The following is a 21,668-nucleotide window of genomic DNA, read 5'->3' on the forward strand; positions in this document are numbered from 1 at the left end:
TGCTTTGACTGATAGTGGAATTTTAATTGGCAGTTTTCGCATTTGCGGAGCTGCTCCATAAAATTGTTCCATTGAGAGCGTGCGGAACTTTGTCCTTTCATGGGCATATCATAAGCCAGACATGCTCGTATGCTTGTTGGTTGGAAATAACTGATTTAGTGGACTTTTCGAATGGCCATCTATCTCAGATCAGAGAATGAACAATTTTAGAGGACATACAGAGCGCCACAAAGAAACCAACCAAACCATACAAAGACATTGTTAGATCAGAGTTTCGTTTAATCAATTAGTCGTTATTTAAATTAGCTTAACAGTTACACTTAGGAGACTAGTAGGTGCTTATGAGTTAGACCGAGTACAAGTTTTCCAAATCTGTATATGTGTATGTATATTTATATGTAAGTGTGTGTGTATTTTTATAAGAATCACTGTTGTCTGTCTGTCTGTCGCAATGTCTGCTGCCTGCCACAAGTCGTTGAAAACTTAAGTTACCGCATTCATTTAAAGTTAATTACGTTTTGTAAATGGCAGTTACACAAAGTATAGGTGTATATTAGTAGTAGGTAGTACATTAATATTCCTTCTTTCCTTCATTGCCACTGCACGCAATTTCATTCCAACCTGATTAACATTCCTCACTCTTCCGCTCGCCCTACCACTTGTGAGATTTACAACTCGCCCTGTCCGGTCCCGTTCCGTTCCGTCCCTGTGTGTGCCAATGTTTTCTACATCAGCCGCCAACTCAGAGCACAGAGGAGCGTCCAAACACAGGCCAAGGACAGACCGGCCGTATCCGAAGCCGAACCCGAACTGAGATGTCCTAGCTCTCGCTCGTCCACCACAAAGGCGGGCACGGCACTGGCAGGCGTCTGCTCCACAGAGCTGCCAACAAAGTTCCCGCGACTGTTGCGGGCCAGGCGCTGATTGGCCAGCTTCAACTCCCGCAGTTTCTCCTCCAGCTGCAGGACCTCATCTGTGGGGGAGAGCACGGAGAACAAGAGACTGTTAGCAGGGGTTTTTCCCAGTGGAAAGGCAATCTCACAAACTTACTCTTGTTGACCCCCTCAATGTCGTTGACCTGCAGGAACATGGCCAGTGAAATCTCATAGACCTTATTCGCGGAGCTGATCTCCCGCTTGCGTCTTCCGAAGCCCACCTGGTTGTTGGAGCACTGCGTGCCCAAGCACTTGTCCAGGCACACGTTCACCGTGGCTCGGAACTGCACGTACGAGGAGTCGGGAAACTTGAAGGCCTTGAATTTAGCACTCAAAATATCGCCGTCGATCGTGTTGAAGTTCTCGAACAGATACGGATCCACCGTGCAGCTGGGGGCAAAAGAGAAAAGGGTTATGGACGGAGTCAGGCATTGTCCGGGACCCACACTCTTACCCTTTGAAGATCAATGTTTCCGAGGAGGTGTGCGTGTCCGTAACATCCAGATAGTTCACACCCAAGCCATAAACAGGAGCCGAATCCTCGTCCAGGTTGATTTCCATGGTCAAAGGAGTTCCCTTCGAATGGTATTCGCATTAAATCTATTTGAAATCATTTTCTACAGTGTTTCTCTACAACTTACCGACTTGACTGTCAAATCCCTGGTAAACTTCTGGCCATCCTGGCTAACGCCAATGGAGAGACGCGGCTCCGGGGCGCGTTTGGTCAGCGACGTGGTGATCTCCAGATCCCTGCAAAACAGTTGAATGAACTGGTTCAGTTCTCTTGATTGAGATTGAGCTGGTGCCGACTATGCCCAGCCACGGGGGAACGGGGGACGAAAGGTGGTTGTAAATCAACGCCGGGCAATGAAAAACAAACATTGTATTGGATCGGATCCTCCAATGGGAGGAGAGGCTGGCTCAGAGACAGAGACAGAGACCTGGACACGCCCCGCAATTAAATTGACTGTGGAGGTATTAACGCATGTGAAGCCGCCGGCATCGATTTGGCGGCTAATTACCTCCTGGTAATGGCAACTCTCCGGTGTACCGGTAGACAGGGAGACAGGGAGACTGGGAGTGGAAGGTGGGGGGTGGCGGGGAGACCTGGGATATGTTTGATTTATGGCCCTTTGGGTTGGACCCATCCTAGTCTCTGGGCTGAAATGGGGCATTTAATATGCCATAAACTTTTGCATAGATTGCTCATAAAAATATGCATAGATGCTATTTTTTATGGGCAATTAAATTGCAAAGAAGACAGCAGTGGCAGTGGCAGTGGTAGCGGCAGCGGCAGCGGAAGCTGGAGCAAAAGCGGGCGCCCAAAAACTCACTCTGGTTCCTGGAAACCCGCCGGCAGCACATCGCGCTTGACCAGGCCACGACCAGAGTTGGAGCTGGAGCTGGTGCTGGTGCTGGTGCTGGTGGTTGTGGTGGTGGCATTCATCATGACATTATAGACGGGACCGCTCGTGGTGGTGATGCATTTAACGCTGACGATCTCCTTGCTGCTGGCCGATTCGATGATGATTTTATGATAGTACACTTTCTTGCCCTACAGACAGGAAGAGACGGGAGTGGAATTGAGTTACGGATACGTAATTATCTATGTATCTATGGCCGGGACGCACCGTTAACTGGTTGACCATGCGCGTGACTCCGCACTCGTAAAAGTCGCTCAGCGAGAGCCGGAAGACGGCCAGGGAGCCGTCGATTTGCGGTTGGCAGCGCTCATCCGGATAGCCCTTGAGACCCTCTAGGTAGATCTGTGGTGCGCTCTGGTCCTTCTCAGCGGCCGGCAGGCCAATGTCCACCCTCATCTGATCCTCCGAGCAGTGTACCTTGTGGGAGCCTGAAAGCAGCGAAAATGGAAAAATCTAAATTGTTGCTCGTATTCGCATTCGCATTCTTCGTATATTAAAAAGTGGGCTAGCATGTCGTCCACGGCCAGAACTGGACTAGACCCGATCCCGAGTCGGGCCACGCCCTCTCCATCGCCATCGCCATCGCCGTCATCATCATCATCCAGATGGACGGACGGATGGACGTTGACGAGATGGACCCAAGCACCACTAACACTAAACAATTGCCAAACATAATTGCCATGTGCTGCTATTGGAGCGAGTTTGTGGCTAAAGTCTTTTGTTTTTTTGCGCCCCTTGTCGGGCTGTTTTTTTTTTCTCTCTTCTTTGAGTCGGCTTAATGGACCCGCAGGGCTGCTTTCGAGGCTGGTGGAAAGCAAAAACGTGGCATTAGGCCCCAGACACACTCACACACTGCTTTGGTTTAGTTTGGTGCGCTTCGGCCTCTCGATGTGGCATAATTTTCAGGCCGAGCACCAGCCAGGCCGATCCGGTCCATGGCCGGCAATCAAAATCTTATTACCGTCGAACATGTGTAGGATGCCACAGAATTATCGGCTTAAATGCTCTCTCTCTCTCTCTCTCTCTCTTTCTCTTTCTGCCGACGAGGCCATTAGCCGGCAAGGATCTGGAACGGATCTCGGTGCAGGAGGGCAGACCACTGCAGATCTTTGCAGACGGCAAAACTAATTTAAATAATTGACTCTAACTACTTAATCTGGGTACTAATGGCCCAACAAATCTAACAATTTCACAATTTTAGTGGCGGATCGGAATTTCGCATCGCATAAACCAGCAGCAGCCTCTCTCTCTCTCTGTCTGAGTCATGGACATGCGATAATTCGTTTTTAATTAGCCAACAAAAGAGTGAAGTCCGCTGGGAGCAATGAGATCGGGAAAATAAACGCGGAAAAGCGCCAGGGCCCAGGTAATTAAAAATTGCAATTGCAGGGGCTGTCGCTGTGGCGCCGCCAGTTCTACCAGAACGGAAGGGGTCTGGGGCCTTTGTGTAATCGGAGCAGTTGCCTCAAGGTGGGCGTAATGCAAGCAAGCGGCGCCTAGAGAAACGAAAATGAAGAGACATAGCCACAAAGCGAGGCATGACTTCCGCCAAGAACTCAAATGCAGGAAACCGACCTGCTCCTGCTTACCAATAAAACAAATACAAATGCGAGGGCAGGGCATTAAAAGTGCATTAAGGATGCCGGAGATGGAGATGGGGCGTTGAGGAACCCCCAAATTAGATAGAGACATGGAAACAGGCCGTTCAAAGCCAGTGAACACTGAGAGGATGAAGGAGGGTTTCCCCACTCTCCAGTAATTGAGTGTCGGGCCCGCAAAGAAGGAGGAACACGCTTCTGTAGACGCTTCATGAACTGCCCCAGAACCAATATACCCTCTCGCTGTCGGTGTCTACGGGGCATCTGAGAGGGACGCCCACGAAACGATGACTAGACTGGGATGCCGGACCAGGCCGAATGAAGCTGTTGCCGCCAAATGGTGTCCGTGGCCGTGGCCGTGGCCGTGGCCGTGGGCGACCGACTTGGGTGAGAAATAATTGAATTTCGAGCTGATGCGCGGGCCCTTTGCTGCTTAGATGTTCTGCATGTTCTTTTATTGATTGAATTTTTATTGCCCGCCGCTGATTACAATTTATTTGACACCATTTTTATGGGCCAAGCGGAGTCAGTTCGTGAGAACGAGAGCCCTAAAAGGCTGGAGAAGACAGAACAACTTAACCCACATTTGGTCGGGGGGAGGGGAGGGCAATCTCTTGGAATCAGATTGAGAGTGGCGTGGGCTGGAGTGGGCGGTGGGCCGCTCGGATCGAAGTCAGATTGGGGCATTAGCATTTAACCTGTGAACATGACAAATCAGCAAAACGTGCCACATGCATGAACAAGCCTCTGTCTGTGTCTGTGTCTGTGTCTCTGCCCCAACGATCATGTAAGCAGCATGAGTTGTACCGCAACCGTTGCAGCCAGGCATAAATTTCCATTACCAATAAATTTAAAAGAAATTGCATTACAGCCAAAATGACCCGTAGCGAAATTCCGCGGAAAAGAACCTCGGAGTAGAGGCAATGAAATATCGCGCCAGAGACAGCAGCAATTCGGTGGGCCATCAACCAGCGACGTCCCCCAGGAGTCGCCTCCGCATGCTCCTCCACCTCCACCTTCATATCACAATCAGCAGCCACGACAATGTTCCACTGTTCCACGGCTCTCCTTCAAACAATTTGGCAACAAATGCGCGCGCACAATCAAATGAATGCACAAATCAATAAGACAACAGTTGCTGCAACCGCAACAACAGCAACAACAACAACCGACAATTGCAACGTGCAACACCGTTTACAAGCCACGCCAAGCCGCAACAAGTCAAGCCTACTGGTTGGTGGTGGGGCGGAGAGGAAGGGAAGCTTCACCTTGGGCCAAAATAACCAAATCATTGCCATGCAAATGGCATCGTTTTGTTGCCTCAGTCATCGCCAGCTTCCCTCTCTTTCTATCTATCTGTGTGTGTCTCTCTCTCTCTCTCTGTCTATCTCTATCTCGTTCGCTGTCTCTGTTGCTGGGTGGAAGAAGAGTAGTCGTGAAAGGTGGGAAAGACATCTCGGTACTCGGGAAGACTTCACTCAGCCCCCACCTCCACCTATTTGCTCAGCTGGTCTGCACTGAGAGAAATTGTACGTCTGTCTGCAGAAGCAACAGAGCTCTAAACTGAATAAATGTTTCGAGATATCAGCTACCAAAAACGTTTCAAGGTTTAAATTCCATGTAAATGAAAGGCCATCGAGCAAACGGTTTATTTTGCCAATCAGTCTACGCGGCACGGGCCGGGGCTCTACATTTATACCCGAAACTCAGTTAGCATGTGTGTTGCTATCTCACTCTCCTCCGCCAGAGCGCGCACACTGCACGAGGAAGTGTGTGTGTGAAGGAGGGAATGAGTTCATTAGTTCTGGCTACAATAATGATTCGATCTGCTCCAGATTAGTTAATCTGCTAGCTATGATCATTCTCTATTCGGTTTTCTCGTACCTTCCAAATTCTGGATGCCACAGATATTCGCGCGTTGTGGGGCTACACTTGTTACAGTGTGATATCACAGGAGTCTTGATACAAAATTTGCTTGCTCTAGCTTTTATAGTCTCTGAGATCTAGGTGCTCATCGGAACGGAGGGTCTTGGGTTTTGACGCTGATCGGAAAAGCTTCCTTCTGGGTTTTACAGACATCCGATGCCACCCAAAATCGAATACACCCCTAAACTCTTTGAGTATCGGGTCGTTTCCACATTATTTCATGGAACAAATGGGTATTTATAAAAGTAAATTTTGAATAGTTTTCGTGTAGTTTCTCTTGATGTACCCTTGGAGCCAAAAGCAATGTGGCAACAATTGTTTCATGATTGTGTGTGTGTGTGTGTGTGTGTTAGTTTGTGGCAACTCCAAATGCATCTCCATGTTGTGTCTGGGACTGCAAGTGCAACTGCTATTGCAATTGCAATGGCAATTGCCGTGGCCATGGCCATGGCCAGATTATGCAATTGTCTGACTCAATGTCTCCCGGTCTCCGTATCCGTCTCCGTCTCCGTCTGTGTGGGATTCCAGTCACGTTTCTGGCTGCTGCTGCTGCTGCTGGTGGCACTGGGTAGGCACCAACTAGGCAGAGATCTGGGCGATCAGCAAACTACTCGTATTTTCGGGATTCTCTGTGGTCCAACAGCTGGGAAGTGTTAGGCCCAGAGGCGTCTGTGTCCATCCACTCTGGCCACTAAACGGTAAACGGGGAGACAGATCCTCACTCAGGAGGGGGCGCTACGATAGGGGGGAGGGGTCTGCAGAGGAGCTCGGTTCAATCCATTTGTGACTTTCACATTTATGACAAGCCATCGACTGATAGCAAATAACCTCTCCTCTGTGCGAGTGCCTGCGGCTCTCCTCCATCTCCTATAAATGAGTGAAATTGCCTGACCAGGCCTGGGATTGCCATTGCCATTGCCATTGCCATTGCCATTGCTTGGGCCACTAACTTGACACACACGACGCACGATTATCATCAATCTTGGGGGCCGGGGCACAGGAAATACTGGTAATTTTCTAGACCCCACCGCTCCACCGTTCCCCACTGCCAGCCAGCCCCATCATCCTTTTCAATGACCAATTACACTTAACGGGCATGCATACAAAATAAATTAGAAAACCTCAACTGCTCAACAGATGGGAATGGCACTGCCGCACGGCTGCGCAGGAGGTGGAGGTCAGCGCCAGTCGGAGTCGCAGTGGGTGTTGCCTCGTCCCAATGGGTAATGGCTCCACTCTTCCTCCGCCAATATGCTAAGCAGTGTCAATGTGTCAATGTTGCCGCGTAAATCCATCAAAGAGAAAGAGAGTTCCAATGGAGTTCCAAACCCGTTTAGCCCCCCGCCTCGACGGACCGCAAACTGGCTACAAATGTGATAATTGTAAAGCATTTAGTTGGGATATTAGAGATCCATAGCCACTCCTGCCCAGGCCCAGGCCCCATCCTCAACGGATCTGCGGCGGCGCTATCTTCGTGCCGCTTCTGTCTTCAGTGTCTTCAGTACACTGTACACAGTGGCTGTCAATTGTATGTGCTGGCAGCGCAAATTGCCATTCGTTCTGTCGCTTCGTCTACTCTCGTCTTGGTGTGTCTCGCATCATTATCGGCAAACAACTTTTTGTTTGTTAATTGTTTCAAATGACGCAATTTCTAGCTGCCATTTATAGAATTCTGATTCCGTCAGCTGATTGCGTCAGCAGTCTTTGGCCAAGAGCGAGCACCATCCATCCTCATGTTGCCGATGTGAATGCCCTGCTCCATGGCCATGCCAGAGCCACTGCTCCAGCCGAGAGTTGGAGTCATCAACTCAACACCCGGTGAATGCAGTAGCCGGAAATTATGTGCTACGCCTGGCGGCCAATCAATAACACTGCATTAAGGCCAAATACTGAGCCAATAAATTGTGGCATTTACCCATCAGCCTGCCTCTGCTCTGCTCCTCCAAACTGGGGAAAAGCAGTCGAGAACGATCTCTCTGAGACAGTTCCACAGACTGGAAGACGGGAATCATTTTAGGAGTAGATCATCTCAATCTTAGATCTCTTTTGGGCCTCAACACCACGATCTTGCGGATCTATCCTTTAAGACGCCCAAATTTCAGGAAGCAGCACTTGGAAACCAGATTGCAGATACCGTTTTTCCTGGTCCCAGTACCCCCCGCAGGGGATGCGGCTTAAATTAGACGCATGATCAATTGGGCGAACCGAAAACCCAACTTGCTTTGCTGGAGAGCTGGAGACCTGCCATCCCATTTGGCCATATTTAAAACATGAGATGCAAACACACAGCTCCTCCCGCTATCCCGTCTGTCCGTCCATGACTCTCGTCAGCAGCTGGGGAACGGTAAATCCGCGGCAAGGCAAGGCAAGGCCAAGAGGTAACTTTGCCCGGCGTGAACATTATGCGCAGCTGGCTAATTAAATTACACAACAGTTTGGACACATGAGTGCCGGCCGAAGTGCGCGCAGGAGAGGGAAACGTCGGCTGATGAACAGTAAACCTGGCCAAAAGAACGGATGCAACACAACTGTGTGGCATGCCTCTCGCCAACTCATACGAATGTCCATGACTTTGACTTTGACTCAGAGCTGCGGCTGCAAGTGCGACTGCGACTGCGACTGCAGACGGTTAAGCTTAATGCTCAAGCGGCGTCAACAGATGTAAATGTAAATGTTGCATGCACAAAAAGCTGCTCCGAGCTGCCACCTCATGTGGCCCGGCTTGCTGGTGCATGAGGCATGAGGCATGACTAGGCTGGGACTGCCACCTGACTGTAGCTGTTTCTTTTCATGTTGCTGCACTCCTTCTCCTCTTTTCGGGGGAGTGGAACGGCGGAAGATGAGCAACATTTATTAATTGTCAAGACAGCAGAGAAGCAGCCATCAGAGTGAACAAATGGGGGGTCGATACTAGACGATACCAAGATGAATTTAATAATAAGGTGACGTCGTCCGCTGTGGTGAGGACCATCAGCACTCTCTTGGCTCTCAGAGAGACAAGCGCTAGAAAGGGACAGCGAACGTCTTACGTTCTACGGATGGTCCTCGAAAGAGAGCATCTTGGTCCACAGTTTCCATAATGTCATAGAGAGTTTCGTCTGGTTTATTCTGATTTCAGCAGCATATCCGATGGGGATTAACTGGATTAAGTAGCTGCAGATATACTAGATCTCAACTCTTCTCCCAGCATCTTGTTGCGCCATCCAAGTACGTTCTTTGGGCATGAATTATTTCGGCCTTGTTAGACCGACTTGCTGACATCTCTTTGCGTGGCGTAACTGTAAACCTACTCGTGTTTTGAGGCCCCCCTCCCTGGCCCTGGTTCCCTTTCTTCACCCTTGACAATTTGTCGCAATTTCTACGTCACGTCCATTGTTCATTCACTCATTCGCCTTCATTCAGTCGCTCCCAGTCGCTCAGTCACTCACTCATTCGCTTATTTACACATTTTTCAGCACGGCGGCGTTTCAGCACTTGCTAAATTGTTGGTTTCCGCTTTTTAGCTGGCACGCTGGCTCTCCCGCGGCCTTCTTGTTGGCCCGGCCAAATTGCTTGAGGAGAGAACAAGGCAGAAACACGGAAATAAGTCTAACTTATGGAGACCGAAGCTTGCAACACCCTTGCAGGTTGAGTGCTTCTATTATATGTAGAACGATGCGAATGTCCATGAATCGAATGAATAGACATTCGTCTTGGGATGTAAAAAACATTGAGCGCATTCCCCAGCTGAACTTGATGGATCAGTGGATCACTGAAAGATTTCATCCATCATATATTCTTATCGATATATCAGCCTTCGATATATGGAGTGTATTATTGAAAATCGAATGGATGAGTTTATGCATCAAAATCACTGATCATGTGCGCTCACCAGCACTATGGAATAAATCCATCACTGATATCTTAGGGATCTTAATTTTGTAAATTTTACATATATTTCCACTTCTTTAAGTAAAACGAAACCATCCAATTTTTATTTCATAGATTTTAAGCGGAGAAAAACAGAAGCACTTTAAGATTTAATGATATTTTAGGTAAATATATAAAAGAAAATTTTTTAGTTCGATTGTTTCAGTAACTTTTTATAAAAACATCAGTTAAAACTTAATTGCAAAGCCCTTATTTCTTTAGGGCTCTCCTTCTCCACGGTGCAAACTTCTCCTTAATAGCATGATGCCCTCGGCAAGAGTATGGATCGTAATGAGAAGAGCAGAAGCCGCAGCATTTACCGCTAAGAAGTTTCGAGTGAAAGCGAATTGTGCATTGTTCTGGCCCTATTGAGCCATTTGCCTCGGACGGGAATGCGTTTACAGTAACCGCGAGAGGAGTACAGAGTATGGAGTACAGAGTATGGAGTATGGAGGAGCTGTGAGAGGCTCCGCTCCACACATGCCTAACTGTACACCGAAGACAAATTAATAAGAAAATACTTAGGACGAACTCTAATCATAGGAATTAATTCAATTGGCAGCACGAGAAAGTGTTGTTCTTGCGGCTGTCGGTTCTTCTCCTACAGTTTTTTTTACCATATTAAGGCAGTATTCGCTGGAAGAAGCTCTCTACGCTCGATGTGGCGGCATATAATTGCGTTTTCTTTTTATATAACGACCAAACGACAGCGGCCGGCCGTTGCTGTGTTCTTGCCATGGCCCGACTCGATGCCTTTTTACGCTTAATTGGCCATAAAAGTTGCTGTTGTTGTGTTGGCCACAAATGAGAATTTCATTGCCTCCATGCCGTGGCTCGAATGCCGCGAATCTCATTTATCAAATGGCTTCTCTTTGATTCGAATCTGACACATTTCCTTTGGGCCCATGACACACAAAAATGTTTGGTTGAATTTCCAGCATCGGTCATTAATCAAATGATCATTGGGGGCGGGGCGCTTTACCAAAGGGGAAGGCTTTACCAAAGACCAAGGCGAACAAACACCTTTTGAACCCTTAACCCAATTGCTAATTGTGGCCGCAAATCCCACTGCCAGTCGACTCTCCTCTCACAATTATCGATAGGGTCAGCCCATAAATCTCTCCGGGGGTTAGGCTAATCAACTGAAGCGCCTCTCGGAACCGCCAAAGGTGTCCCGTCCGTACGGAGAAGGAACCGGAGAAGAATGGAAATGTTGTATAGACACAAACACACTCTCATCACATCCCATGCTCGTACTCGTCGTGGCACTCGTACAGCTGCGGTCAAGGCAATAGTAAATGCTGCCAATGAAATATTTTATATGTGTACTCCAGAGGGGTTTCAGTGTCACACGGCGCCGTAGGATTTTTCGCTAAAGGAAGCGCTCCTAATATTTTGACCGCTGCTGTGGGTTGTCTATTGCGCACAGCGTACAAGTACTAGTATTCGTATATGGGACATGGCCTGCTGTGAAGCTTTGGCCTGCAACCAACTGACCAAGTGACCGCCAGCCAAAATTACAACAACTGGGAAATTTATTGCATCGAAGCCCTGGCTAGCGAGTGGAGACTCTTGGGGGAGCCAGGGAGGAGGAGGGGGGAATGCCTTGCCATTTGAAAGCGGTAATATTTTATTTTGCATTGAATTAGCGAGCCAGTGCCCGTACCCGTACCCGAGAGCCGTAATGCCCAAAAACGTACGTTACCCGTGGGCGTTGTCTTGGCCACATTTGGGCATTGGGCATTAGCCACAGACAGAGAGAGCGAGAGAGCGAGAGGGGGAGCCACGCGAGTGTCGTGTTCTGGCCCACACCTGCAATTGACATTATTATTTTGCAGTGTGTCCGGGGATTGCGATGCGGATTGCGTGCACCAGTGCACCGTGCACCGTGCACCAAAGGGAAGAGCGGCGACTGTTGCAGCTTGATTTATAATTGTCCAACTGGGTTTTTGGGTAGGCATTCCTTTCTACGCATCTTGATAAGTGCGTAGTTTATGGCCATGGCTTGGACCAGTGGACGGAGACGGGGACAGGGGGTTAACTTGCATCTCGGCACGGTCATCGCTTGTCCGGGCACAAACTTGTTGAAAGGCGGCGACGGGCCGTGGAGTACGAGTACTCCACTCGTATGTATTTGTGGTCGGTCGTGTATCGCATGCCTGGCCATCTGGCCACGTTAATAACCGTTTTGGACATGCCAAGCGGCATTATTAACAGCATTTTCTTCTCCTTTTATTTATCTATCTCTTCTCTCTAGCTCTTCTCCATTTTTCGTTTGTCTGCGGCGCTTTTAATTGCCGCAACACAGAAATAGACAGAGAGCGAGGAGTCTGGGCGACATTTTAATTGAAATTCTACAGAAATAGCAACACTTTGCTACAAGATAAGGGAAAATCTATGAGAAGCATCACCAAATGCGAGGGAACTGCATTTTATTGTCCACCAAAATCTCCGAAGAAGACCAATGTTTTTAGAGGGTTCCGTAAATTAAAATTTAATCTCCAGCATGACTTGCAGTTCGGTTAGAAAGTGAGCTAAAAACTGTCCCAAATGATAAGACAACGTAAATTATTATCAATTATGGTAAAGAGGTATTTGTACCTTCATTTGGAGTAATTTAAGCAAACACAACTGGTTTGGAAAATTATACGATGCAATTGTAATAAAAAAAAAAAGAAACACTAACATTACGGGGAGCAACCTCCGAGCAAAACTTGTCGCATATGCTCTGGAAAAGTGGGGCCTTTTTTCCATTGTTTTCCCACAGTTGAGTTTCAAAGTTCTGGCATCCAGTTCTGGGGAAATGCCTTGACTATTACGTAGTTAATTGGAGGCTAATCTTCAACCCCGTTGCGTGGTGTAACCGCAAGAGTGCATTATGCGTCATCATCTACTCTGCTGGCGCAATCCAATGCAATCCGCATCCAATTTGCCCTTGAAGAAAAGCGAAACCATTCCAAGAATGGAATGCAGAATCGCTTGCTTCCTGGATTCCCCCTGGATCTCATAGAGGGGGAGGGAGTCGAAAATTGCTTGATTTGACCGCCGGCTAACTGCCTTCTCCCGAGCTGCTTCCTGGTGGGATGCCTGAGCTTTATTCTCCTCTCTTTTTGGATATGCATCTCTGGGCATTTCTTTTCAATTACCAAGGCAGCCACTCCTTCTCCTCCTCCTATGTTCTTCTCCTCCTCGCTCTCATGCTCCTCCTCCCCCCCTTTTCTCTGTGTAATTTGGACTTGAAACGCATTCACGTGCTGCTCCCTCGCCGCTGCTCTCTTTGATAAGCAGCTGCGGGCAGTGCAACATGAGGGAGGAGCAAATCAAAAGAGTCGGGACACGAACTGGCTCTCTGCTCTCTGTGCTCCCTGCTCGTTAGTTAGACAACTCAAAAAATCCAGTTCATTTCGATCTGTGCTGATTCTCGGGGCTGCTCAGGCTTCGAATTGCAATAAATTAATTAACAGCCATTTTTCGTTGATTTTATCGCCCTGAAACGCTGCTCCTCCACGCCTTGATGCGCATCGAGGCTATTAAAAATGGAAACTGGGATAATTAAACGTCAACACTATTTTTAATCAGAGCAAACGAAAAGACTGGCAGAATAAACAGCCCCAACACATGACACTCGAGGGAGAGTCTCTTCTCCTTCCCCTTCGTCTCTTGCTCTCCCTCTCTTTTTAATAGCATTTGTTATTATTGTCATTAAAAGTCAAAGCACACACAGCACAGACACGATAAGCTCAGCTCTCTCTCTCCCACTGCGCTCTCTCGTCTAAAGCTCTTGTTTGCTTTTGTTTTTGCAATGTCATTGACTCTGGGGCGTGCGTGTGCGTGAGCGTGTGCAAATTGTGCTGGGAATATCCATCTTAAGGCCATGATCCACACACGCCACGCACTTGCTTCTTTGGAAATCCAAAACAGCTCTGCATTTAAAAGAAAGAAACGGTCAGTGACTCCGTCAAAAAGAAATGAGCCGAAATCTATTCATCGGCACACAAATGAATTAAACTGAAAAGAAAATCTGAAGAAAAGCAGTAGCCGCAGATCGAAGCTTTTCATACCCTTTGCAGATTCATCCTGCCTATAATCGGAACTGTACCAAACATTTGGTACGGACTGTCTTAAGAATGATATCTGCACTTAAATAAATGTAAAAATAAAATAAAAATAAGTGTAAGTGTAATAAACAAAAAAAATAATCTATTTGTAGTAAAACTATTTGTTTTAAGTGAATTTCATGGTTTTTATTCACTGGGTGTAGAGAGTCTATAGCTTCTATAGTGCCAAAAGTTATTTCGCTGCCAGAGTATGTCATAACTTTTGAACAAAGAAACAAAGCTTTCTTTCATTCCAAAGATTACCTAATACTCGCACTGTGGGGCCTCTTAGGCGATCAATCGATTCACACAAAAGCAACAGAAACAGCCCCATGCCATGCCTCGAGTGGGACAGGACAACAAATAAATATGATAAATTTGCCACATGCAGTTAGACATGCAATTTATCATGAGCAGAGGTAGCGGCTGGAGGGCGGCGAGGGGGGTGCGGCAGAACACTCCCCGCCGTTGCGGGTCAGAGCGTCTAATAGATTAAATAAATTTCGCATAAATTATGCAATTGTGGCAGGCATATTTCTTGCCAGCCTGAGGCCGGGCCGGCCGGTGGCGTCTTACGCATCTTCTATGCCTTCATTCTCCACGCTTTCGTCTACGCCTTATTAATTTCCATGTGGAGTTGATCCTGTTCTGGCACTGGCTCTGCTGCTCCGTTAGCTTCAACTCGTACTGTCGGCTGCTTTTGAAACGTTCCACGCAGCAACACACAAATGCATCTCTCATTCGCGTATTCGGTAATTAAAAACCCAACGAGCCGCTTGGGGACTTTGACTCCGACTCCAAATCGGACGCGGATGCGGACACAGAGTTGGCTCTAACTCTAACGGTAAGCAGGTTGCTCTCCGCGCGAGCGCCCACCAGGATTAGCTACAGGTTTTACCACCAGCACCACCACCCCAGGCGACTCCCTCCCCCCCTTCTACTGCCGCCGCGAATTTACATAATATTTGCTCTAGATTCCATCTTGTCCCCTCGGGCCGCTTTCACACGCATAAACCAAGTCGCGGGCCCGAGATCTCTGCTGCTTCGAGTCCGTCGTCTTATCAGGCCTCATAAATATGTTCTCGCCGTGCCTTTGGGCGATCGACGCTCGACGCTTGACAATTTCTTTAAGTACATTTTTCTTCTGCGAGAAATGAGAGCGGAAACTAATGGTTGTGGAGAGTGGAGTGGAGGATCCGTGGTATGCAAAAAGCATGGAAAGTGGATTGCAGATTGAAGAATCTTGACTAGATTGGAGCTCGATCAAAGATCTCATTAATTCATTCTACTTTTTATGTGGCATAGTTCACAAGTTTGCGCTTTGTATTGAAATGTGCTCTCCATAAAGATTATATTACAATTTTCAATCGGGCATCTGAAGATATATTGTAGTGCTCCTCTGTTCATGAATTAAAGTTAAAACAAATTTCTATTAGATTAAGAAAGATTTAAAGAAATTCCTCTGAAACTCTCCCTAAATCATTCTATGATCTTTAATGTTTCATTATTATGTTTTATTTATTTGTTTTTTCAAAAGTATTCCAAAACTGAGTAAGAAGCTCTCGTTGGGTATCATGTTCGGCATGTTCATTCCACAGGTATTTGACATAGAGCTCCCATAAAATTATTCAGTTTCGCCTTCTCGGCTAGCATCTCCGTCCACATGGAGAACATGCAAATTTAGCAGAAGTTGCAGTTGCAGTTGTTGCTGCCGCTGCCGCTGCGACTGTTGCCACATCTTGGCCTAATACAATTAGTCTTGTGTAATACGCATGCCTTATGCTTGGCTTGGTTCGAGCCGGTGCCGTGCCAAACCCGTTAGTGGTCGAGAGTACATATACAGTTAGCCACTGCTTGCCTTCTCCTCCTCCGGTCCGGTCCCCTCCTTACGCAATTCGCGCCACACGCCGCACATGTGTTTTGGAGTCGCCACCGATTGAAATTGCCTTGGGACGGACGCGCGAATTGATTGTACAGTGGCCAAAGGAAAAGTTGAAAGCCTTTCGGCTGTTAGGCCGCCTCTACTCTCTCTCCCTCGCTCTCCACCTCTCCGATTTGGACTACCAACTTGTTGCCAAAATGGTCAGCGCATAACGGTAAACGCCAATCGAGGCAGAGCTGCCAAATCCCTACCCTGGCTGCTCTGGGCTGCTACTCAGTCCCACAGTCGTCTGTGTCTGTGTCTGGGCCTAAAGTTGAACTAATTAAAGCCACAAAATCGAAGACAAAGCCAACAAAGCCACAGCCACAGCCCCAGCTAGTGAAGTTGTCTTTGTCTGATCGAAAGGGCAATCGGATTATTATTCAATAAAAGAAAAGATGCGCCTTGCCGTGCCGGCCAGCAAAAAGATGGCCAGGCACTTGATGACAAATGCCTGGGCGGCCAACAAAGGGCGGCCCAAAGTAGGAGTACGAGTACGAGTACTTGGGCTGAGCCCCTGCCTCCGGCTGGTCTTCAGAGTCGCGGTCTGTGGCCGGTCCAGACCTTGCCCTTTAAGCGAGCCGCCTCTCTATTCGATTTGCTCGTTTTGTAATCGCAAGCTTTTAATCTGCCCATTGCCGCGCAGAGCCAGGCGAAGAGGGTCTGGGCCAGGCTTCAGTCCCCTCAAGGGCAAGGGCGAGAGCAGCAGGCATTATTGGCATTGTTGCAGCCGCAAGCGACCTTAACCCCTTGGTGACCTTGCGGAAATGGTGGAGTAAACGTGTAGAAGTAGAATATAAATCGTTGCCATTGACATTTGCAGATTTCCAACACATGAGATCCAAACGTGATCCGCATACTTCTCTCTCTCTTTTTCTCTCTCTGGGTTGAGATGCCTTTAATGGGTTAAGGAAGAAACCGAATTCAGCAGCAGAAACCACAAACTTAACCCAAGACTCAAATCTCTCACAGTTAATGATCAATTTCTGTGGATTTGCAGACCAGACCGTTCCAAGTGGCGTTTCATTGCAGGTGTTGTTGGCACATGGCTGAGATATTTTCTAAAGGATCCCATGTGCATACACATTGACATTCCTTCGCCCAAAAAAATTCCCACACATCGATCAAATACTCGTACTCGTACTCGTATGTGGCCCAAACGTGTTCGCCCATCGCATCATTTCTCTGGGTCAGGCACTCCAACATTGAGTGCCATTAATGGGTTAAGAGTTCAGCGGAAGAGGGGACACAGGGACAGGAGCAGGGTATGTGGCAGGAGCGTCCATGTAGCAGACACGAGTCTGCACCGAAGAAGCAGCGGCTCGATTTTATTAGCTTAGCAAAAGGCTTTGATTGTTCTTGTTCCTCTCGTTGCTTGTTGTTGTTTTTGTTGGGGCTGTTATGGCCTGTTGCGCTTGTCTAGACGGGCAATTTTTCACACACACAGACACATACCCACACACACACACACACATAGAGATATAGCCATTGGGGAGCTGGACTTGCTCTAAAATTGGCATTTTTCGCACACATAAGGCAAAAATGTAAAGCGAAGTCAAGTCTCTCTTGGCCAGAGCCAGAGCCACAGCCAGAGCCCCAGCCGATGCCGAAGCGGTTTATTTGCCTTGTGTGGCATCAGCTTCATCATCATCATCATGGTCATCGTCTTGGTCTTGTCTCTTCGTCTTGGCCGCTGCTGTGGTCATCCCAACGCTCCGACTCTGACTCTGACTCTGAGCCTAAGCCCGCTGGCATAATGTGCCGGAGCTTGGACATGGACATGGACATCGACATAGATGTGGTGTCTTGGACTCTTGGAGTCTCGGTCTGGTTCTGGTTCTGGTTCTGGGTCTCGAGACTTTGGCAATTTCTTTATTACGAGCATTTCGTTTGTTGTGTTGTCCTTCTAGGCCGCTGGGGCGGAGAGTCTCCCCTGTGGCTAGCTCTCTGTTGCCTGTCACAGATCCGCTGATCATTATTGTTCCATCCACGTTGTTGCAAGCCACCCTCGACTGCTCCTCCTTCGATCCCATCCCAGCCAATCCCATCACAATGCAATGTCAATGTTTTGTCTTAATGCGACAATGCTCGATCTCTGCCTCTTGCCTCTTGTCTCTGGTCTGTTGTCCCTCTTCATGTTATTTAAATGGAGAGAGGGTGGCAGTGGAAGCTACATCGGCGGATGGGAAGATTTACAACAGCCTCTGCGATAGACGACAATTTATTATATCTATATGGCGAGTTCTTCAGTCATACATACATTCGTTCTGGCCATAAATTAAACGATCTTGATGTGGCAGCGGTCTTCAGGAGGAGAGCGAGGAGGCTCCACAAGGTCGCGTGTTCGCGCTGCTCAGCCGGCAATTAAACGAGTTAATCACAGTTCGATGATTTGTCAGTTTTGCTGCAGGAGGGGGCGGACGTCGGCCTGGTGGGGAGGGGAAGGTCATCATCCCCCCCATCATCGTGTGCACTGGACTGTGGAGGCTGCCGCTGCCGACCGCAAGCAGCAATGACATCATCGAGAGTCGCTGCTCCTCAATCCGATCCCAATCCGCAGTCAAGTGGCAGAGCAAGAACTTTACTGGCCTTTATCGAACACTCGGAAGAGTTTCTATCGCACAAACCAGAGACTTTTACTTTTCCTAATGCAAGAGACCCCCAGACAAACAAAAGTTTCGCTTTAGTTAGTCAGACACGCCCACGTTGCCTCCCACTCCTCCTTTGCGCCGCGATTCAACAGTTGGCAAAGATATAATTTGGCTTTCAGCTTCGTCTGGCTGCTGCTGCTGCTAGTGCTGGTGCCGCTCTTGTCTCGCTTCGGAGGAGAGCGAACAGAGTTCTCCCGTAAATTATAGCCTCGTCTTCAGCTTTTTCTATAGATTTGATACTGCACGAGTGTGCAGTGTGTTGGTATGTGTGTTTGTACTACCAGATATGGAGATACACACACACACATATATTATATATTGTATCTGTTTTATGTATTTTTAGGCTGCATCTTAATTCCCGAGACCAGTTCGCCTACACGTCGGCGTCCGAGTCGAGTCGCGTCGAGTGTCGCCTGATTCAGCTTTATTTCGCTTTTATTTCTTCATTTTTCTCGCGTAATGTTTTTGCACTTGCCAAACAGAGGGCCGTTAATTCTCCTTTCCTTTCTGAATGCCTTTTAATAAGGCCCAGCCAATACTCGATCGTTTCCACCTTGTGGAGCCCTTAGCCTTTATATAGCTTTATTTTCATTTATCGCGTTTTTTCATAATTCTCTCTTCCATATTATCTTGTTGCCTTGGATGTAGGTGTTTTTTTTTTTTGTTTTGTTTGAACGTGTCATGTTTCAGGTCCCCCACCCAAGACCTCCTCCCCCCGTCGTCAAGTGTGTTTGTGTAGGTGTCTTGCCGTTTCTTTTGTTTTTTTGCCGCGCTCGCTGGCTTGTTGGTTCGTTTGTTTAGTTGTAAGGCAGCAGGGCTACGGCTACCAGGGCCAGTACTAGGTTCTCGGCTAATGACTAATGTGCCAGGGCATACATATGCGATGCGGAGAATATGCCGTGCATGGCCATCCATCCCAATCCCATCCGCTTATAAGGCAGGAAGAGAGCTCAGCTTTGGTTGTCGGTGAGTGAATCATGACAGGGCCACACACACTTGAGCACCAAGTTCGTTGCCTCAGTCTTTCGTCAAAGAAAAAAGCTCTGCTGTGACGCAGCAATGACCATCGCCAGCACCCGCCCCCACACTTGACGATCGTTAGATTCGGACATCAGCTGAAATGGCCACAAAATGTACGTACTCCACTCGACTGAAAACGAGGTCACCTTAGCGCGGCTTCGGTGTGGCCAAAATATAAAAATGTTTTCTGTTTCATTGCGCACAAAATGACATCATGAGCGGAGAGCTTGCAAAGCTTTCAGCTTGCACTTGAGAGCTTAATTTACGGCGTAGCTTACCTTTGGCCTGGGCTAATCCGCAGCACAGGGCCGTCAGCCACAGAGTGCGCCACATTGTCATTGAGCAGCATTGAGGAGGCATTTCCCAAAAATTTCAAATCTAATTTGTCAGAGAACGGAAAGACAACAAACGGCATATTATTTATTGTCAGCATTTTGAACAAACGGCACTTGCTCCACAGCTAGCGGCGGCTGGGGCTGTGGGCCACATTTCATTTGTATTCTTCTTCAGCCTTTTTGTCGTTTTCTCAAGCACACAACTCACTCACACACACAACACTTGGCGGCACACAGACGGCAAATTATTATGAAACAAAGCCAGAAGAGAATGCCCAAGAGGCAGCAAAGTGGCGGTCGAATAGAGTCCGTCCAATACTCAACAAATCAAAAACCAAATGACAACGGCAAAAAAAAAACGAAACGCGAACACACACAACACGACTGGACGGGGCCTTACATACGAAGTGGAAGACCACGGGACGGAGAACGAACACGTCTAAGCCGTTTGCTGGTCGCCAGGTAACAAACTCGGTTGAAGCCGCTTCAGCCCCGAGCAAGCGAGCAAAGAGTGAAAAAGAGTCACGAAAGAGAGAAATTCGCTGTACGGTGCCTACAGTGCACGTCATTGCATGGAAGTTGGTTAACTGGTAAACCAGTCAAAACTTTGGTAGTCGCAGCACACGTGACGCTACAGAGAGCTATTGAACAGTGGCAAGATGATATTTTTAACACATATATGTATAATCAAACAGATTCCAAGCACATTTAAAGGAAATATAAATACGTAGACGGGATAAATAATTTTTTTTATTTACTCACTGTGACAAACTGTGACTTCTGGGCATCTCTACCAGCCGAGCTTTTCTCTGCAACAGCTTGCCAAAGAGAGTAAGAGGATTGGATCGAAGCTTTGCTCTCTCGGTGTGTCTCTGTCAGGCAGAATTGAGAGATAACAATCAGCCGGCTCGTTTGTCTCATGACGGAGATGAGAAATTGTGGGAGCATTTTTGCTACAAGCAATTATGCAATCTTGTCGCTGTGGTTGCCGTTTCTTTCGCTGCTGCAGCGGCCTATTGTTGGCCAAACAAACATTTATGTAATTGTGTTTGCTATCAGCACGAATGGCAGATTCTCACCGATGTCAGCAAGTGCCCTGTGGGGAGAGGGGGTTGGGAAATATCAAATCAGTTCAAATCAGTTAAATGTAACACATGGATAAACGCTGGAACTTACGGTACTTGCTGTGCATCAACGGCACCTCCCTTGGAGGGGCTAGTGCAGAGCACCGTTCCCTTGGTGGTCATCTGGCGCACAGCTGGGACCAACACCTTTTAGGCCACCATCCCGTCGCCGCGTTGTACGAGCCCAATTTCACACTTGTTGGCTTTCGCGCGTGCTGGTGCATTATTCAAGAGGTGCTGCTTGTTCTTGTTAGTTTTCCAAACCAATGACCATCCCATCATTAGACAACAGGCTGGCCACAGGCTCTCCGCCGCGATGCAAGTGGTGGGGGCAGCAGATAATGCATGGAATGGTGGCAACGGTAAATCACGTGCAAATAAATGCATCCAGCGAAGCGCACTAATTAAATTTGCTTATTTCATTTGGAGGGCCTGCTAGTATTACTTTGTTGCAACATTTAGAGAGGAATAATTAGCTAAAATTTAATGGCAAGAATGCATGTTAATTCAATTACTTAATGACAGTGTTTAACGCGATTAAAAAAACGTGCCAAAATAAAAGATGAACAAGAATTCACGAAAAGAGAACCAGGGATCAGATCTCCACACATCTTAATGCGCACATCTGGTAACTCCGGAAAAAATTCAGATACATTAAAGAATGAGGAATAAAAGGGGGAAAAAAACTAAGCAACGGCTTCTTCTCTCACCCTTTTAAACAACACATC

The 21,668-nt window shown here is 47.7% G+C and overlaps 1 protein-coding gene across 5 annotated transcripts; it reads right to left on the bottom strand.

Moving 5' to 3' along the window:
• Window positions 1-258: 258 nt before the first annotated feature.
• LOC117185768 lies at window positions 259-20,889 on the bottom strand. 5 transcript variants are annotated; one of them, XM_033391434.1, is made up of 8 exons: window positions 20,217-20,301; window positions 19,760-19,859; window positions 2,567-2,787; window positions 2,270-2,490; window positions 1,577-1,685; window positions 1,390-1,511; window positions 1,051-1,325; window positions 259-973 (listed from the first exon to the last, which is right to left on the bottom strand). In XM_033391434.1, the coding sequence occupies exons 2-8, from the start codon at window positions 19,839-19,841 to the stop codon at window positions 726-728; spliced, it is 1,278 nt and encodes a 425-aa protein (XP_033247325.1). In that variant the 5' UTR covers window positions 19,842-19,859; window positions 20,217-20,301; the 3' UTR covers window positions 259-725. The 5 variants fall into 5 exon arrangements, with proteins under 5 accessions (XP_033247325.1, XP_033247327.1, XP_033247326.1 ...); XM_033391436.1 differs by having other exon boundaries at window positions 20,025-20,281; XM_033391435.1 differs by having other exon boundaries at window positions 20,029-20,280.
• Window positions 20,890-21,668: the final 779 nt, after the last annotated feature.

This window comes from Drosophila miranda, chromosome 3, assembly GCF_003369915.1.
Source record: "Drosophila miranda strain MSH22 chromosome 3, D.miranda_PacBio2.1, whole genome shotgun sequence".
NCBI lineage: Eukaryota > Metazoa > Arthropoda > Insecta > Diptera > Drosophilidae > Drosophila > Drosophila miranda.

Coding starts and splice junctions, on each gene's coding strand:
- LOC117185768 (XM_033391434.1), bottom strand. CDS start 19,841: ATGCCTCCTCAATGCTGCTCAATGACAATGTGGCGCACTCTGTGGCTG. Junction 2,491..2,566: donor GCATGGTCAACCAGTTAACG/GTGCGTCCCGGC, acceptor TCCTGTCTGTAG/GGCAAGAAAGTGTACTATCA. Junction 974..1,050: donor CATTGAGGGGGTCAACAAGA/GTAAGTTTGTGA, acceptor TCTCCCCCACAG/ATGAGGTCCTGCAGCTGGAG.